Genomic DNA, 13,966 nt, shown 5'->3' with positions numbered 1-13,966 from the left:
ATCCTCATGATTATTCACATTCGATTGAAAAGTTACTTTGCTACTAACATATACGTATAAGCATGCTTGATTATCTGATATAATATGTTTATTCTAGCCTTTTCTTTCACGACCAGCATGATACAAAGAAACGAGTGACAATGAAAAATACCACTTCAAAATCGTTCATTGTTACGACAACTAATATGAAATGTACTTTAAATGATAAACGATAGTTTGTTAAATATAGGAGATTTACAGCAAAGGTCGGTACCACACGAGCATACAATTTATCGAACAAAACAGAAGAGGGTCACTATTTGATATATCAAGATGTGCTGACTAGAACATATTTAAGACACATTAAGGACTATCATTATCTAGCCTTGATCTTACTAAATGAGATTATAGACAGAGTATTTGCAATAACTGTATTCCTACCGGTGCCAACTTTCTTTAGTTGAGACTCTTCTGAATCTGCAAGGGAAAGAATAGATGAAAATATAAGACTGAAAGCAAATTAAACATTTCTTTGCATATGTATATTATATTTATCTTCCATATGTTCTCATTTATAAATCAATGATTTATCCCTATTTGTAGATTTTTATTTTAGTATTCCAATATGTAATTAAAAATGCAATAAGATATCGCTTTAAAGTAGCTATTATCAATTTTGAATAAAGAAGACAAATTTAATTTTTTTTAAAGAAATGACAATAAACAAAATATAGTTTAGCCTGACTTACCGAAAGATACACAGGTAGTAGCACATATTAGTTTCTTTACTTATTTAATTATCATCCTTTTTTACCATACTCTCAAGCAAGGCGGAAACTAGTGTTTCCTCGGTGTTTCCTGGTTGCAACTGAACAAACCTGAGTAAATATGTAGCAGTCTCATTGGACATACTAATATAAATGATCTTTTAATTCTATATTTTTCATCACGTTCAAACAATGTGTCTCTCAGTAAAATACTGTAAAATAAATAATATCATTCGCATGTCAATATCACATTGGTGCTTCCTTCAATGTCCTTCCATAATCAATTCAAACGCAGCCTGGATACAAACTTTCAACGCACTTGGAATGGTGCAAATTTCCGCGATGAAAACTGTGACAAATGCAAATTTGCTGCCACTGAAATATATCTGTCTGGTACACAATGCATCGAAGATCACGTATTATTAACATCGATATTAGTAACAATAGGTGGTTGTTGTTACACAGGCTTCGTTCGTAAAACTAATATTCATTGCATTGGGATATACGCTGATGACACCCAAATATACAAATCTAGCCACCCAACTGAAGTTGATGATACCATCCAAGTTGTAGAGAGGTGCATTTCTGATGTGAAATCATCAATGGCATGTAACAAGCTGCAGATGAATGATGATAAAACTGAGGGCATTCTGATCACAACACAAAGACTTTCTCAGTCACAGCCTTTACCTCAAACAATAAATATCAGCAACACCAACATTAAATTCACACAATCAGTAGGAAACCTAGGTGTCACTCTGGACAGTACTCTAACATTGCACCAGCATGTCATGTACATATGCAAGGCTGCATATTTTGAGCTGAGACGCAATAGCTCAATTCGCAAATATCTTTCAGTTGATGCCACTAAAACACTCGTGTGTTCATTAGTACTTTCAAGACTGGACTATTGTAACTCAGTTCTGTCTGGTTCATCTCAATATCTACTCCCGAAACTTCAAAAAGTTCAAAACACAGCTGCTCGGATCATACTTAGAGTACCACGATCAGAGCACACCTCCCCGCTGCTCTGTATACTGACTATCCATTCGATTCAGAATCAAACACAAAATTTGTTGTCTGTGCTACGTTTCACTGTTCGGACTCCAGTCCAACATACCTATCCGACCTCACCCATGTGTACACACCAGCAAGATACTTACGCTCCTCTTCTGCCAATCGTATACTCATTATTCCCACTATGAAAACAAAGTCATATGGACAGCGTTCTTTTGCATACCAGGGCCCAGCAACGTGGAATGAATTGCCCACTGAACTTAGACACTGAACTTAGACACAAAGACACAGTGATCACATTCAAGAGGGCTCTCAAAACTCACATATTTCGACTGCAAGAATAAAGTTAAAGACCTAATAATGTTTCCTACCTTAAATATTCTCAGCATGGTTTTTAATGTTTTCTAATTTCATGGTGTCTGTTTTTGTAATCATATCATTATGTTTTTTATCTTATAGGTGTTGTCTAATGTTGTAAAGCGCTTAGAGCTTCTAAAGATTAGGCCCTATACAAAGTCCTCATTATTGTTATTATTATTATATATATATATATATATATATATATATATATATATATATATATATATAGATGTGTATGTGTGTGTGTGTGTGTGTGTGTGTGTGGTAGATTGACGCATAAGAGGTAAATACAAGCAAAGAAAACAGTTTTATAAGCTATTATTAAAGGATTAAAAGCAATGAAGCGAAAGCAATTGTGGAAATTTAATTTTGATGTAATGCTAATTTTGAGATGAATTTATTGTATGCATGTTTGCCGATGAATTTAAACCTACGGTTGCATCATTGTAAGTTGATTCAAAAGGGTACATCCTTTAATTTGATAAAACCTGATTTAAAATTTCAAATTAACATAAAATCAAGTAAAATTAAATCTCTCTCAGCCTAGCCTCAGTGTTAGTGTATTTTTGAGGAGGAGATGAAAGAGCAGCGACGGGTATCCATGCTCAACCGTATGATCAACCAAACACAGAATAATCTAAACGACAAGAAATAATTTTGGCCAACTAGATTAATTAACATATTAGAAAGTTCAATGGTATTAGGTCGTAATCACTGTAAAGGGTTTACTTAGAGTACTTGCACTTTGCGGCATAACATGTAATTGTGAATATTGTACAACACATTTGCTATTGTGACATACTGGCTCCGGTGCTTAACCTTGTCTGAAAGATTGTATTGGAGTCAAGTTACGAAATTAGGTTGGGCAATGATGTGGATTTGGTTTTGAATATTGGCACAGGAATAAATTGAATTTGGTACAAACACGTGTGACTGTAAATGACAGACACAATGGTTATGAATAAAGCGTTTGCTCTTGGTAGAGTACATGAATTAAAATGAGACCTCTCATTCAGAGAATTCTTTACCCCCAACTATGTATCAGTAGAAATAGAAGCGTGGCAACATGCAATCCAAATGCAAAGCGGTATATAAAAAGCGTACATGTTTAATTAATGTGACCAGTAGTTGCAGTAGATCAACTTACTTCAAATCGGATGCTATTCATCCACCGGTCATTAATATAACAACGGTAATACAACTGAAACAACGTGCACGTTAGCGTAATAAACAAATACAAAGAGATAAAAGAGAAGCAGACATATTAGATAAATATTTGAAAAATAAATACATTGGTCATCGCAATTCTATTGATGATCAACAAAACCGTGATAGGCATGATGAAAACGCTTCAGCTATTGGTAATAAAGCTGCAGAGTATGTTCGTGAAAAGCATTACAATTACAAGAACCTGAATTAAAATTTCATACGAGTAGTTGTGAATTAGACAATCAAATGGCAATATCCCACACGCGTACAATGCAGTCAAATATGTTCGTCGCCTGTTACTAACTGATACTCTTGAAGTTAAATCGCTGTTACAACGCACTGGCCGATCCAGAGTTAAAGCTGATAATGATCTTAATGAACATATGGTTATGTCACTAAGTTGGGACAATCATGGATTAAAACTAATACATGGTGGATTCGCAGAGGTGTTCGCACAATCCTGAGCCGTAAAAACACCAAATCAATCAATGATGAAAATTACAAAGGCAATTCTATTCTTTCTGAGACTTTAGCAAAATACACATATTCAAGATCAGGACTGCTTCTTAACCGATGTACACAAGTACCTACCCTTACATATTCTTTTGTGGATCCAGTTATATATACACACCAGCGTGGGATCCACGTAAAAAATGTAAAGTTTGACAACACATGTATTAAATGTACAATTTTGTTAGCGTTATATTCTGCTATTGACAATAACAACCTGCATCGAAAATACCAGAGGAACCTGAGCCACATACAACAAATGTAATTTAAAATTTTGAAGTTACCCAAATAAAACAAAACTCCCTGAAATGCTTCATAACTTGCGTGAGTATGATGCCCACTTTATTATGCAAGGAGTAGCAACAGCGTCAAAGTCACAAATTGGTGTTATTCCAAACAACATAGTAAAATACATGACAATTTGGTAGGGCCTAGTACCGTTGATTGATTCTGATTTTCTCCCTGACAAGATAGTGAGAAAGTACTCGTCGATACTGTGTCTGGGGTACTAAAACGTAGCCATTAGCGTGGATAACATTAACTTGTTAGCAAGGAAATGGGTGTACGCAAACGATGATATGAGATAATTGGACTAATTTCCCTAAACTCATTTGCCTCAGACAGAAGCGTTTTAATATTTGTTGCAACGTTTAGGTATTACAGAAAAAATTGATAAGCAAGCAAACAATGTTTGGTCAGCATTGCTCGCTTCGTGACAGTGATATGCTTTTGTGCTAGCCCGACATCGCGCATTATTTCTCATTACGAGAACTGGATTCCGTTGTGTAGAAGACAAAATCAAAATTGAGTTGGAATAGCTCACTGATATTGAACAACATGTTATTAAGCGATAATTTCATGACGGGATATCTGACAATTCTTGCATACGCTCGCACCAACAACCCAGACGTGGACGGGTATGGCCCCGCTCCACCTAACAGTTACATGATGTATCCATATATCAATACGCTTCCTGAATGGGCAACGATGCAACCGTTAACTGTTGTGGGCTTAACTGGATCAATCCGGCACGAATCCACGTACCACAATTCCCCACGTACGTGGTTATAACGCCAAAATCAACCACATATACTTGTTTGAAGTTGACTTTGTATACATAAACTTTTGCACCATGTGCACTACTATTATCCGCTGACACCAGAATAGCTGTAGGTTTAAACGGCACATAAGTGTGTCCGTATAGGCGCGAAATGTTGAGTGAATCACAAAAGCACATATCTGGTTCCATGTCACAGGGGCTAAAACAATTATGTCCCACACGTATTATATCTGAAACTATATTTGCGATTGAGAAAGCATGTAAACAGGATAAATCTTGTTCTTGAATTTCACTAACACACTTGAATGATACCGTATATACAACAGGTACAGGTACGTTTGAGAAAGAAGTCTCGAAACTCACGACAGTGCTGTGTTCGGCAAGTCTATGGCAAATGAAATTCAGCCATGTTCAAGGTAATAAGAATTATAAACTTCTAAGGCTCAAGGCTGACCTGGGATTTGAATCTCGAAGATCTTTGACGATGGACTTGCTGCTGTTTACAATAAAAACAGAAACTGATGCTCAGAAAGTAAATTTATCTGGGTTCGTCAACTTTTCAATTGTCAAAATTTTTAATGTACGAATTTTACTACGAGAAGATTAAGCCGAGGCACGGTGACAATTTCAATATTCTGTACATGGATACGAACTAGGTGTTAATGCATATAACAACCAACGATTTTCACTGTGGATATGGGCACGGCATCTCTAATGTGAGCGTTTTACTCCTGTAATAACGCCAACATAAAGGGCTGTTTACAAAAGCAAAAATGAGTGTTCGTGTTAACCAATCAATGAGTATGTGCGACTGCGACTTAAAATGCATTAAATAGTGGCTGCATCCGGGAAGAAGACTGAAAAGGCACAAGGTATACATCGGTTTATAATGCAAAGTATATCCGACACGACATATATGTGAAATGTCCTCAAAACTGACGTGAATTCGCACACAGAGCAAATATGAATAAGTTTGTCCCGGCATGATTCCATGCAATGGATACTCTCCGATAGTGTCACCACTTGCACGTTTGGCCATCATATGATCGTGAATTAACTTACTGGTGAAACATTAGTGTATATTTGTAGCAGTTCCGGATTTGCTGTTACCACTTGTAATTCCTCTAGCACAAAGACTCGGCCCGGAGGCTTCAGTCCACCAGGTAACGCCCACAAACAGTACCATATTGGTTATCTTGTAGCATCAGTCCACACCGAGACTGTAAATACATCACGTACCATAACAACCTTTTCACGCTAAAAGTAAAAACATAATAAAACAAACCTGATTATGAACTGCAATAGTTGGTTATAATCCAACTGCACGTGTGATTTCATTATTCAATGCTTCTGTGACTAATGAAATTTATGCAATCCATTCATGCAACCTCTAGAAAGTGCTAATGCTTATAAGGATGACAAAATAACTGCACTTGTGAGATTAAATCATTTTAAATATAGTTCGGTTGCGATGCATATTAATATATCAAACACGGTGTGTAATTAACAACGCAACAACATATCCGATATATCTTTATTAGGATCTACTTGTGACAGTTGTGGCCATGCTAGTGTATACATGCATTTCAGTGTATCTACGACACTTGCATTATCTTTTCTGGCGTCGGTGGCTCCGCTTCTTTGTATCTCCTGGTAACATCCATAATAGTTAACGCATACTTGTATGTATGTATTCGACTATATCGATCACGTACACAATGAAGTGGAAGAAATAAGAGATCAGCTTGATGAACCTCATTAGGTGTTTGGGCGTCAAACAATCACATGAAATATTTATTGGCACTGGTGACTACATCTTTGTCCAACCATTCTATAGCAGCCCTAGGAGTCACATTTACCGCGCTTCTAAATATTTCCACAGAGGCTTCACCTTTTCAATACCTACGCGGAATGTAGTATATTCGTAATAATATCCGGCTTTTGTATCCATGTTTGTTGGTATTAATAACATTTAATTTCACAAAATGGTTACCACGGGAGGCTTCGTCCACCACCCAAAACAATTTTAGCTTTCATACCGCATTTGATGACCCATTAAGCGATTCGTTGTCAGAGTGTTGAATTAATCGCTTTCAAGTCATGAATGAGATACACGTCAGCGCGTTGAATTGCACGGATATACTGTTATCCTTGGAACACAAGGTCATGTGGTAATATGCAACGACAAAACGTTTTAAGGCTCATCACATCATTAGGCTTTGGTTGGCTGTTGGAATCATTATTAGTGAAACATCTGTCATTGACGATATCAACACAGACGAAACAATCTTGTAGTGTACGATGATATGATGCTGGAGCACCAAATCAATCCCGCGCAAATATTTTTAAGAGGTAGGCATAAATGTATCAATGTGATTTATTTGTCTCAACGGTATGCACAAGTGCCTAAAGTATTGCGTGACAACTGTAACATAGTCATGATATTCAGTGACATAGACACTAATTGCCTTGCAAACATCCATTGGACTGCGTAAGCCAAACACAACTCATGTGATGAGTGTCATGAAATATTTGCACCAATCATTAATGAACTGCATAGTCGCCTCACACGAAATTTTAACAGTCTTAGTAATTACATATAATGTTTGCCAGTGATGTCATGGATGAGTGTGAAAATTGACGCCATAAAGCTGTTAGCCAACACCAGGAAGTAATTAGCAATGTCAATAATGGTCGGAAAAATGTGTCAAAGTCAGTCGGGCCGAATTACATGAGAAGACATAACAGCGGGTCATTACTATTATTATTGTTATTATTAGTATCACAAAATATTGATATCACATGAGACTTTTAGAATACAATATCTTCTTCCCTGTCTAGTTTGGAACTGGGAAGACCCAGTTAATTCCATATACAATCGTTCTTTGAGCAGCGATATATACCAGACTCAAGGATATAACGTTAAGGTCAAAAGGGGTTGCTAAACTTGTTAAGGTTCCTGAATTGTGATAATACAAACAATTTAAAGCAAAAAAATAAAAGAATCCTGTGTGAAATATTTCTTGTCGATGTGTATATATATATATATATATATATATATATATATATATATATATATATATATATATATATATATATATATATATATATATATATATATATATATATATATATTGCTTAGGTATATTCATATGGCCCTAGTTTTAATACAGCCAAGAAATTGAAATACACAACCAAATCCATATCGGAAGAGTAAATGTTCAATTGCTATTGCTTATCTCTCTCTATTAACTTTGTCTAACTATTTCGCTATAATATGGAACTTATGTCAATTTGAATCAGACAATGATCTTTTAAATTTAGCTGTAAATCACACATCGGTCCGATATCCATGGCCCGAAGAACTCGTCTTATTAACAGTAATATAAGTGAAAATGTGTGGATATTGTTACGCATGCTTAACTCGTAGCAATCAACTTTGCCTTTATTCAATTACGTTTATTTATGTTATTAAACTGAAATTGTATAAGCACATAACTAACATGAGTATCATAGTAAATATATTGATAGATCACGCCTATTGTCAGCATCAGAAAATCCGGACGTTAGACGCAGTCTAGAAATCAAGATAGCATTAATATAATAGTATTTATGTACATGTACACTTGGTTATGTGCGATACTGTTGTTATGCTAGCTATGTTGTTTTATTTAACGAATAGCTTTAAACTTTCAAACGGATATCAATGATACATACCAAATCGATCTCGCACATAACTACTATAATCAATAAGAAATAAGAAATGAGAAAATGTTGTGTTCTTGATATAGAATATTCACAGGAAACAGTCTTAACGGTACAACATATATTCACTGCAAAAACTAGAAGATTATGACTATTTGATATATCCGTCTGTGAGGATTAGAAAAATATTTAAGATTAAGCGCTGTTACAATCTAAGCTTCATATATACCGACTTTAAGTGATAACTGTACTCCTACCCTTGCCATCCTTCTCAAGGTGCGATTCGTTAGAAGACTCTTCATGATCTGCAAAAGAAAGTACAGTTGATAATATAGGACTGAAAGCACATTATGGATTATTTTTACATTCAATGCAATATCACACAGAGGTTGTGATCGGAAGAATATAGCTGAAAGGTAGGGCTAATCAAGACTTCTTGTTATAGACGTCATTACAAAAGCAATACATTTTATGCTTAAGAAAATGTTGAAATGTACTGATATGATGGAATATAGTTCGTCCGTGATGGTAGAATGTACCACAAGAACACTTTGTTGTGATAGAAGGCATCTATCTATACATATCAATGATGTTTAAGATATAATATCTACTATTTCATTTTACAGCGTTGTTAGATAATGACATCTTACAATTTATCATTGTCATAATTAGGCACAGTATTTTAATTACATGTACATAAACATGTGATTAAAACTTAATGATCTAGCTCTCTGGCTATGTACATATAACATAATATATGTGTAAGACTGTATGTTGTATATATGTATATGAGTTATAATATGCATCAGCTGCCATCTGGTCTATTTGTGGTCTGTCCATCTTTTCTAAAGAAATGCAAGCATTATATTATCAAAGATATGAGGTTGTAATAGATATATTTTGCAGGCTGAAGTCAAAACTAGACAGGATAAGCTAATACTCTGTGTATCATACAAACGCGCTCCACAAAAATAACACCAACAACATTGACTTTATTAGCATGATCTGCTTTAATACTGAAGCTAGCATTCTACATGGTATAGTTTGCATGTATTCACCAGTGCTCACCTCATAGCGATCTACGTCTGCCTGATGGCGAACTAAACCCATCTCCTCCATACTTTGACTTTCAGTGACTCTTTTTCAACGACTATATTCTCCTCATGTAGCTTTTTATATATGTATGGAGCTATGTACGTATGTCCGAAATAAAACCGATTATATTGATATTTGTATATGCATTTTATATAATTGCAGTGATGGAATTTCATCATGATAACTGACCCTGATGGCTTTAAATTTGATGTGCATCACAAACTCATCAGGCGCGATATAATTCAATATTGGGTCAAGTTTTGTTTTACAGTTTCGAAGATGTCCTTCTTGTTCAACTACCGATGGTTGTCTTTTTACTAAAAGAATACTTAGTATTATCTGATAATATAAGTCCCTGAGAATCTTGTGTGTACCTCAATATTGTAATAAGGATATGCTTGTCATAATCACCATCAAAGGCTACAGAACCTTTTAATATCGATCGCTCATAATTATCTTTATTAATATCAGATTGGGGTTAGTTTGAAAAAACACATGTATCTCTTTATATATATATATATATATATATATATATATATATATATATATATATATATATATATATATATATATATATATATATATATATATATAAGACCGTGACGTTGGCTGCATGTAAATTAAAGCGTTTTTGAAGTAGATAGTCTTTATTATGTTGCTTATTATTTATTCTGTAGCAATCATAAATAGCGTGCACTTTTTTTGCAATAAGTGCATGTAGGAGTGTATAAAGGTTTCTGATCGTTCTTATTTGGATTCCTACAAGTTGTGCCAGACTGAGATTTGTAACTCTTCGTAAGAGACTGAGTTGTTTTGTACTAAACAACCGCCGAAGGAAAGACCTATTGACATATGAACATAATGATTCAGAGAATATTCATTAACTGTACGGGCAATATTTTCTAACGTTTTGAACTTTTGCTCAAAATGGTAGGTCATGACATCACTATGAACACAGTTCTCAAACTAGTCAACTAATATGACGTTATCGTAATCTTGTTCATCCTTCCTGGTTGAGCAGATTATTTCAAATAGTTGATAATTTTCCCTTCTTAATTCAACAAGGATTTGTCCAGTATTTTGTTTTACAGCTCCTAAACGTTTTTAATATACATCAAGTCCCAACGCATAACTCTTCAAGTACATTCTGTAATCAATTCATTCTTTGCACAATTTTGAATATACAATGAAGTGTAGACTTCACCAGCTTTGCCATTAGGTACGCTTTGTAAGTATATAGTCCAATACATGAGAAATCTATTGTTCGACCTGTTTCTTTTTGAAAATGAGTAATAACATAATATTTTTTTTTAACATCAAACCATGAACTTGTAAGTAAAAGGGGAGTAGTTTTCGCTTACCAATTCTATTATTTTAGTCCAGATTGCATGCCTGTTTGTTTCTTTCTTGTTTCCCTCTCTCTCTCTCTCTCTCTCTCTCTCTCTCTCGCTCCATCAATGCAGTAGTTGCATTCCTATATCTTTTTTTTCCTAAGTCTGGAATTCCCTCTAGTTCTCTGAAACTGACATTTCTTAACTATATATCCAACTGGATTTTTAATTTCAATTATATTACTTTCATTTCAGAAACATCTAGAGACCTCCTAATCAAGCCCAGATATCTTTTATCCTAAAATGTCTCCTGCACCAAATATCGGACTGAAATTTGAATGATCTCTTGCTTCGTAAAATCGTCAAAAAGGTCATGTGATCTTGAAAGCTGGAGAAAGTGGACATTCTTCAAGAACTCTAACCCTTCCATGCTATGATTTAAAAAATCTGACTTTAGATGACATTTCGAAATTTGTTGGCTTCATTATATATTTCTCAAATATGTTTATTAAAATGCTAGCAAAACTCTGAAAAAGTTGAATTCAAATTTAAAAAGCTAATGAATGTTTCTGAAATATTTTAGAACAATTCATGTATTGGACAGGGTCCTAATTTTCTTTCACGACTCTGTAGTCACGAAGTAAGTAACATAAAGAAGAGAAAACTAGCAGGTTTTGAAACATTCAACAAATAATGTACTTCCCTAGAAAACAAGTGAAAATCTGAAAAATCTTACACTTAAATAAACAAAATGCAAACAGTTGCAGACATATCGCAAATCCAAAGTTTAGAGTATTTCTCATCAATTCCAGTCTTACTCCGAATGAGTTTACCCTTTTAATGAGTTGATGTGCTTGTAGACTTGAACATGGTAATGTGTCTACAATCTTGACGTATCACAATGGTAATTTCCAAAATGTTCATGAATGAATTGATAGTAATTCAAAAATGGTGGTTTACTAATAGAATACTGAGCTCTTAATAATCCCAGTTAATAATTTAAATAAATAAATCTCTAAAATGACACAACATTAAACCTTATTGAGGAATGAGTAATTTTGGACTAAGCAACATTCCTCTCACAAACTAATACACAATAACAGAACCAGAATGAAGTTCATTTTCTCGTAAAATTCGTAAGCTGCTTCTTGAATATTCTTTTTGTTTGCAACGACCTAAATCATAAACTCTGAAAACATATAACCTCCAATTACTAAATATCTTACTGTAGAATATAAAATCATTAACAAATATTATCTATGTACTATGATCTTCACAAAATAACAAGATATTAAACAGGTAGGCAATAAACTCAATTACTGACCAAGTGCAATTACAAAATATAGATATACAGAACATACAATCAAGGAGAAAAGACAGCATACACTATAGTGTTATACATATAACACACACAACATATAATTAATTCGAATGTGTGGTAGAAGCCTAAAATATATATAAGTACTTGTTACTGATGCATATTTTTAAGGCAAAGCCTTAACAAAATGATTTTTCTGCTCTCTGCAAAATTTTATATCTGGCTCACCTAAATTCGAAACTGAATACAATTTTGATATCTTTTATGCTTTTCACTTCACCAAACATTAAACTTCAAACTATAAATTGCATGTTGTTTTGTTGTTTTCCACGATAATGCAATTACTAATATACGCTTGATGGAAGTGCATTGCGTATTAAATACTGTTTACTTGCTCTGTGTATGTTGCAATCCAAAACGTTGTTACAGTAAAAAAGTGGTTAACATTTTGAAAATTTTAGTATTTGATTATGTCTTAGACTGACACATGCAATCGTCATTTTTGATGCACAAATCAACACTATTGTGATGTTTTGTTTAGTAGTACACCTTATCTATTTTATTCACCTTAGATAGAACTTGCTTCGTGCAATAGCGAAAGTAATGTTAATATAGTACTTGTTTATTTGCAACGTAGAATGTTAAAGTGAAGGGTAATTGAGGTATTGAAAGCATAAACATTTCCGAAAATACTTTTTCTAGATATGTTAAAAAAGGTTAATTTAATAAAAACGAATACTTTACTTCGGCAAGGAAAGTGACGAAACTAATACCTGTGTACAACTCCTTTTGGTCAGTTTCTTCGATGTGGTATAAACCTGTAAAACAAAGTAGTCCAGCGTAGAGTTTGTTTATAATCTATTCATGTGTGCTTTTAAATACGTTTTGATATAAAACGTTCTTGATTCCCAGCTCAGAACTACATAACCTTTACTTATATGGATTAAGGCAAATAAAGTGTAAAGCTCTGTGTATTCTTTTAATGAAATAAAGCGTTGTTTTTTGCGCATTAATCATGAAGAGTAGCACCATTTGAATTAGAACATAGTTGATATGCGTTCAACGGAAAACAAGCCTCTGTCGTCGTTGCAGGGCTTAACGCCATTTTTCAGCAAACGACAGGCTATACATGGCGGCCAGTATTAATGGTGGAGAAAAAATCCGGGAAAGCCCCGAGAACAAAAAAACACCGACCCACATTAGCCGAATCCGAGACTCGAACCCACGCAGACAGAGGTGAGATGGCAGTGATCCGTAGCGGAGAGCGCTTTAGACCACTCTGCCACTCGTGGCTCCCAAGTCTCTGTCAAACCACTTGTTATGAAGCATATATACTCTAAAACACCTTTCAGTGTTCCTCTAAGTACATTTTAAACCACAATTTGCTTACATCCCTTTTTACTTAGGATATAATGATAAGATGGTGTGTGCTGAATACGATGTGTAATAATTTCCAGTATCTTTGTTTCATACGTTCTTTGGCAAGAGCTAATGCTTTGCTGTCATTAAACATTTACCAAACATTTGACGAATCAAGATATTTATTACAGGAAGGATTAGTTTTTGTTTTCGTAAATTCTGCCTATCTAGGTAAGGTGTAACAGTAAAGATTTAA

General features: G+C 34.4%; 1 protein-coding gene across 4 annotated transcripts in view; it reads right to left on the bottom strand.

The window, feature by feature from the left end:
* LOC149790540 (uncharacterized) overlaps positions 1-13,966 on the bottom strand; it is a 91,311-nt gene that overhangs the window by 39,768 nt on the left and 37,577 nt on the right. For all 4 annotated transcript variants that reach the window (XM_089972585.1, XM_089972588.1, XM_089972586.1 and 1 more), the window contains exons 9-11: positions 13,125-13,169; positions 8,865-8,912; positions 421-456 (exon numbers count right to left, since the gene is read on the bottom strand). In XM_089972585.1, coding sequence (XP_089828711.1) covers positions 421-456; positions 8,865-8,912; positions 13,125-13,169 — 129 coding nt within the window. The remainder of the gene's footprint in view (positions 1-420; positions 457-8,864; positions 8,913-13,124; positions 13,170-13,966) is intronic.

Source organism: Sinohyriopsis cumingii, chromosome 10 (assembly GCF_028554795.1).
Source record: "Sinohyriopsis cumingii isolate HCF-2022 chromosome 10, ASM2855479v2, whole genome shotgun sequence".
In the NCBI taxonomy this organism is placed as follows: Eukaryota; Metazoa; Mollusca; class Bivalvia; order Unionida; family Unionidae; genus Sinohyriopsis; species Sinohyriopsis cumingii.
This window is presented reverse-complemented; position numbering and strand designations above follow the sequence as displayed.